We start from the raw sequence: 6,845 nt of genomic DNA, 5'->3' as shown, positions 1-6,845 counted from the left end.
GCATGTAACCAACCCACACAAACATGTGAAAGGTAATGGCCGGTACATACTAATCGACCCATATGCCAGGAAAAAACTTTCCTCATTGGCATGATTGGTGCCCTCCCTCCATCGCCAGATCAAAGGCCAGATGCTAAACCAGCTATGGCTAAAGCTAAAATCGGCTGAAACCGTTAGCTCTTGCCTATTAATCGTCCTCCATTGGCTTCTTGTGTCCCCCGAGCGCTTCTTCTAGGTTTCCTTCCTTCGCCTCCTTCTCGGCTCCGGACCCGGCGGCAGGTTGCGTGCCAGCTGACGGGGCCGATGGAGTTCAACGCCTCCTACTTCCACGCGTTCGGCAACCCCGACTTCGCGGCGGTCTTCTCCGGTGGCAGCGCGCAGGCCCTCCGGCCGCCGTGCCCCTCGGCCGGCGGCGACGGCGACGGAGCCAGCGTGAAGGCGGAGAAGGGAGCGGTGGCTAGGCAAAGCACCACCGCCACCCCATCGTCCGTGACCTTTACGGTCCCGGACGAGGAGCTGGGAGAGGCGCAACACTTCCTCAACGAGTGCTCCCGCTGTCGCAAATGCCTCACCGGCGACATCTTCATGTACAGGTCAACTACTACGCCCACAATCGTCGTACGTCATGATAGAACCTGCGTATCTTGCTCACAATTTATTGCTATTACGCCTTGCGTTCAGAGGGGACACGCCATTCTGCAGCGAGGAATGTAGGAGGAAGCAAATCGAGACGGAGAAGGCCAGACACCGGAGGAAGAAGCAAAACTCCCCAAAGGCGCAGGCGGCCGTGGCGGCGGCTGTGGCAGCGGCGGCGGCGGAGAGAGAGAACGAACCCCAGCGGCGACGACCGCAGCCACAGTAGAGCTCATCGGGCATTTGCCTATCCACGGTTTCAGCATGCATGCCTGCTGCAGAAGAGCGTGAGATCCTACGTACTACGGACAGAGGAAGAGCATATATCCTAGTTACACGTCGGGATTGGTAATACCACATACTATACAATTTTGAATCACTACCTGATATTCCCACCTTTTGTAATTTCTAGGGAAAATTGCTCCTCTTTTTGTTTGCTCCTGATTCAGATCACGGCCACTTGAAGAGCCTATGAGCCATTTTCTTCTGCTATGCGTCTATTGTATTTTTTCACATTTTAGTTGTTATTGTTTCCTTCACGAAAATCGTTGCTGCGCAATCTTAGATGTCCTAAACCAGCATTATAGCCTCATCATTCATGGGCATGATAAACTAGCATCTCGGTCCGTCGAGAACCAACATTATAATGGTCAGTGTTAAGCACCAATGCTTATCTCTGTAAGAGAAAGTGCCTAGTTAAGCATTTTTATTCTATAAATAAGCATTAGTGTGATAGGAAATACCAGTTATAGCATCTCCATGAGAACCTGGCATTGTACTCCCTCCGGTCGGATTTAATTGACGCGGAGGGAGAGCTGCGCGTGCGTGTGCTTAGGCAGGTGAGCGCGTTGATTTTTTAGGACTAGAGGTAGTAAATGCTCAAAGATGTCTCCCCTCCCCGCTCATAGTAGTGTGATAGAAGAGAGATTTTTAAGTGATATATTATGTCTCCTACAAACGTTAGTAAGGATGTAAATTGGTTTCGTTAAAATATAATAGAAGATATGCATGATTACAATGTCACCTCATCTTGAACCGTATTACATCTGTTCCATAATTTTTTCCATGGTTTTAGTTCACAAAAAAACTATGAAATGGATTTAGTACATGCAAATCTTTTAAAGAGATTTTGACTCAACATCATATGAAATGAAATGTACGCTGAAAACCTGGAATTCCTATAGGGATAGTACAAAACGTTGTGCTACTCGTACAGATGCACAACTCATATGGATTGGAATATTCTAAAAAAATAGAAATAATTTTAATCGGAATAGACCTGGGTATTGATATTTTAGGACTTATATATGCATATTTTTATGGATCTCCGTCGAACAACTTCCAACATGTCGAGGGTCTGAATCCCATCCAAAGGTGGAACAACAAATTACGTGCTACGAGTAGATACATTGGACGATGGGCAAGCCATACGATAGGTTTTTTAAGAAAAGAAAAGATCCTCTTATCAACCATTATTGATGAGTTGGAGGCGCTTGTAGAAGTGAGACCACAAACCACGCAAGAGATTGAGCTTACAAGTCAACCAAATGCCCAGTTGGCCAATCTTCTGCCTGAAGAGGAGCTAAAATAGTATCAACGGTCGAAGGCTCGATTTCTTTTAGAAGGAGATTCGAATGCAAGATACTTTCATAGTGTACCAAAATAGCGGACACATGAAGAAATATATTCACTCTCTTGTATAGGATGAGGGCACGGTTGAGGGCCATGAGCAGCTAAAATATTATATTAAAAATATTATAGAGGTCTCTTTGGGGATCCAGATGAACGAAACTTCACAATGGGTGAAACACGCATAGATGACATTCATCAAGTTATCATCAAGTTACCAATGAGGAAAATGCTATCCTGGTTGTTCCCTATTATGAGGACAAGGAGGTAAAGAAGACAGTTTTTTAAATGGAACCCAATAAAGTGTTAGGTCCGGATGGATTTCCAACTCAGTTCTACCAGAACTTCTAGGACACTGTCAAACGTACTTGTTGAAGCTTTTCGGTGCTCTCCATGAAGGTCAACTAGAGTTATTTCGCTTACATTTAGTGAGATAATTTTACTGTCAAAGGTTAATGAAGCAGAAAAGATTCAGTAATACATACATATCTGTCTACTTAATATTTGCTTTAAGATTTTCACGAAAACTGCTACTATCGGGCTTAATTCCATGGGTGGTCATGTGGTTCGCCCTACTCAAACTTCCTTAATGCACGGAATATATATCCTGGACGGAGCCGTTACCTTGCATGAAATAGTTCACGAGTTACATCGTAAAAAGATTAATGGCGTTATCCTAAAAATTGACTCCGAAAAAGCCTATAATAAAGTAAAATGGTCCTTTCTTCAGAAAACACTTAAAATGAAACGTTTTTCTGATGAGTGGCGTGTTGTAATCCACAATTTTGTTTTCGGACGAAGTGTGGCCGTCAAAGTCAATGATGATGTGGTTCGGTACTTCCAGACGAAAATAGGGTTAAGGTAAGGCGACCCGATCACCCATGCTATTTATTATATTGGCTGATATGCTAGCCATTATGATAGAGCATGCTAAGGTTGATGGCAAAATTGAAGGGGTAGTTCTGCACCTTGTGGATGGTGGACTATCGATTATTCAATACGTCAATGATACAATTCTCTTTATGGAACATGAACATGACCTTGAAAAAGCGAAAAATCTAAAATTGATACTATTATCTTTTGAGCAATTATTAGGTCTAAAAGTTAACTTCCATTAAAGCGAGTTGATTGTTTGGTAAGGCCCAAGACGAGGATGAACTTCACACCGAGCTTTTTGGATGTGGTTTGGGTAAGTTTCTAATAAGCTATCTAGGTATTCCAATTTATTATAAGAGGCTTACGATTGCTGAATGGAAACACGTCGAGGAGTGACTGCAAAATTAAGCGGCTTAGTAGTTGGAAAGGCAAATTACTATCTCTGGGTGGAAGATTGGTTCTAATTAATTCAGTACTAACCAATATGGTACGATATATGATTTTCTTCTTCTAGTTACCCAAAGAAGGCTTGCATAGATTGGATTATTTCTGATCAAGATTCTTCTAGCAATGAGATAATGAGAACAGGAAATACCGGTTTACTAAATGGAATGTTGTTTGTGTCCCAAAAGATAAAGGAGGGCTCGGTGTCCACTATCTTGAGATCAAGAACAGAGCGCTACTAGGTAAATGGCTTTCCATGCTCCTTACTGAGAAAGTATATTGGCTCACATGCATTGACCCATGTTTATTGGAAAGCTGGATATTCACACTTCTGGTATGGTCTTATGGCAATGAAGAAGTATTATTTTTCACATATGGATCCTTCTCTATTAAGGATGAATCTGAGGTAAGGTTCTGGGAGGATAAGTGGTTGGGTAATACCACACTTCGGGAACAATGACCAGCTGTGTATAGCATTGTGCGTCACAAGGGCGATACCTTAGCTAAGGTGATGGGATTTTCCCGCTGAATGTGACAATCAAAAGGAATCTCCTTGGCCTAGGCTTGCATTTGTGCATTGCTTCAAGGTTGTCTCTTGTCCACTTGTCGCATCGCTCTAATGAGTTTCGCTGGAATCTAAACGAGAATGGCAAGTTCTCAGTTGATTATGTACAAAGCATTAATCTAACATTTGGAGCTAGTTTCTAATAAAAAATAAATTTATAAAATGAAGATACCGCTAAAAACTAAGATGTTTGTGCGGTATCTACGTAGAGGAGTAATCCTCATCAAGGACAACCTTGCAAACGGTAACTGTCAGGAAAGTACAAAGTGTGTCTTTTGCAGTCATGAAGAGACCATTTAACACTTATTCTTCCATTGCCATTTCGCTAGATCTATATGATCGATCATCCAAAGTTCAACCTTATACCCACCTCGTAGGGATGCAAATATTTTTAAAAATTAGCTAAATGGGGTGGCGAATAGGTTTAAATTATTACTTATTAGGGTGGGAGTGCTTGCCTCTTCAACGTTTGGAGAAACAAGACCTATCCATGGAGGTGTCTACGCGGTTGAAAGATATGACGAATGACTTTATTATCTAACCTAGGTGAGAGCGTAATCTCAGCATTGGACCTCCACTCGACCAACCAACATGGGTGTCTACGTAATCTCACAATAGTCTTTAGTACTTGTATTAAGTTCTTTTTTTATGTGTTGGTAATTTTTTTTTTTTTTTTTTGAGAAACACAGTACAAACGCAGACGCTCACATACACGCGTATACACTCACCCCTATGAACGCACACACGCACACCCTACCCCTATGAGCACCTCCGGAAGACTGGGCCGGCGGATTGGATCTTGAAATTGACGAAGTCACCACAGGCGCCTCGCTGTCGACGGGAACGTCGCCTCCCACTGAATGAATATTCCGCCTTTATGAGACACACAGATGTCAAACCTGGGGTTTGAACTCTAGTGGGCTGGGGGTACAACCACCCTCCTAACCACCCAACCTCAGGTTGGTTCTCAGTGTGAATCTTAGTTATACTAAGCCAGATGTTATTATTACACCTGTTAAATAATATAAGGCGCTCTTTATCGAAAAAAATAAACAAACACCTGATTCATTTAGAGATCCAAAACGTGGCACTAACAGGTGGAGCTATAAAGTAATGAGTATCCACAGAAATCACCAAAGCTTGGAAGGAGAGGTTTACCGAAAGAAAAAGATGTGACAGAGAAGAGGGGAGACTGCGTTGGCCAGCAGATCTGCTCCCAAAGCCGTAGCCAGCGCGTCGGTCTCCGCTCTCCGATCTCCACGCGGCGGATCCAGGCCAGAGCATCCAGCGACAGGTAGGTCCTGCACGATTTCTAAGAGGTCCGACGACGTCTCCTCCGCCTCTCCGCCCCGCCACTATTAAACCCCCACCACGCCACACCTTTTCCTCTTACCTCCTCACGAAGCATCAGACCTCCGACGGAGACGCGCAAAAGGCACAGGGAAAAATCGCATAAGAGCAAGGAAGCTCTGCAATCAAGCAAAGGCAAAGCCCTGACATTGCGCATCTCGCCGGAGCTTGCTCCTACGCGCTCTGCAACGAAGAAGATGGCAAGAAGAGGAGGGAACACGCCTTTCCTGGACGCGTGCTTCCTCTGTAGAAAGCCGATCGCCGGCGACCGCGACATCTTCATGTACAGGTACAGCCATTCTACATTTCTACCACTCTCATCCCTCTTCTTTTCCGCATCAGATAATCGGGTATGTGAGTGGCTAACCAATGAATCTCCTGCGCCGATCGAACAGAGGCGACACGCCTTTCTGCAGCGAGGAGTGCAGGGGCGTGCAGATGGAGGCGGACGAGGCGGCGGAGCGGAAGGAGAAAGCTTGCTCCGGGAGGCTGACGCAGCCGGTGCCACCTGCCAGCGAAGTGCAGGCCCCTGACGAGCGTGGAAAGGTTCGAGCAGGGTCGATCCTAGCCAGCTAGCCTTGTAACTGAAGTTCCAAATCGTGTCTGCCGGTGACTTTTTTGTTCTCTTTCGAAGATCTCACATGATCGCTTTCGTTTCCGCATATACACGGGTTTGTGTTTTTTTGTTCAAACCCTTGGATTGTACTTAGTGATGGTTTTCATGTACCATTTGGCCGCGTATGTTTTGCGTATCGTTTGCATTAGTCGAAATATACAGAGAGAATAAAAGTGACAATGTGGTTGCTTCAAGAAAATGTTGATGGGTCAATTTACGTTCAATGTTCTCTTGGTTTAAACATTAGAGTGAATTCTATCTTTTACCATGTAGTTGTACATTTGTCCGGAAGCTCACTTTGTAGCTCGGGCAACACATAGCTCGTTTTAAAAACAAAATCGAGATCGGTATTTGAAATTTTAAAAAAAATATGAAAAAGAATCTGTCTATAGGTAATTATGTATTCCACAATCATGTAAAATTTCAATCCAAAACCCATTGTAATCTGGGCTACACAAAATTAACAAATTTCTAACAGTTTTGGGGATTTTAAAAATGTGTAGTATTCATTGTTCTCAGATCTATGAAGTTTTTGTCATTTTCATATAGACCAGAGTACGTATTTCGTACTGCAATTTTAAACACTTGTGGTATATATCCCTGACTATGCAGATTTATTTTTTTAACTTTAAAATACTATTTTTGAATTTTCCAATGAAAACGAGCTACATCTAGCTCATCCTCTAAAACGTTGCACTCTATATTTATAACACATATTACCTCATTCAATTG

General features: G+C 43.4%; 2 protein-coding genes across 2 annotated transcripts; both read left to right on the top strand.

Annotated features, from left to right (window-relative positions):
• The first annotated feature begins 303 nt into the window (after window positions 1–303).
• Window positions 304–862, top strand: LOC124688073. The gene is made up of 2 exons (XM_047221790.1): window positions 304–593; window positions 682–862. Exons 1-2 carry the CDS (start codon window positions 304–306, stop codon window positions 860–862), a joined length of 471 nt encoding a protein of 156 aa, XP_047077746.1.
• A 4,691-nt stretch (window positions 863–5,553) lies between these two features.
• On the top strand, window positions 5,554–6,229 carry LOC124688072 (FCS-Like Zinc finger 1-like). The gene is made up of 2 exons (XM_047221789.1): window positions 5,554–5,786; window positions 5,893–6,229. The coding sequence occupies exons 1-2, from the start codon at window positions 5,695–5,697 to the stop codon at window positions 6,071–6,073; spliced, it is 273 nt and encodes a 90-aa protein (XP_047077745.1). The 5' UTR covers window positions 5,554–5,694; the 3' UTR covers window positions 6,074–6,229.
• The last annotated feature ends 616 nt before the right edge of the window (window positions 6,230–6,845 follow it).

This window comes from Lolium rigidum, chromosome 2 (assembly GCF_022539505.1).
Source record: "Lolium rigidum isolate FL_2022 chromosome 2, APGP_CSIRO_Lrig_0.1, whole genome shotgun sequence".
Lineage (NCBI taxonomy): Eukaryota > Viridiplantae > Streptophyta > Magnoliopsida > Poales > Poaceae > Lolium > Lolium rigidum.
The sequence above is the reverse complement of the archived record's forward strand: the minus strand, read 5'-3'. Positions and strand labels throughout refer to the sequence as shown.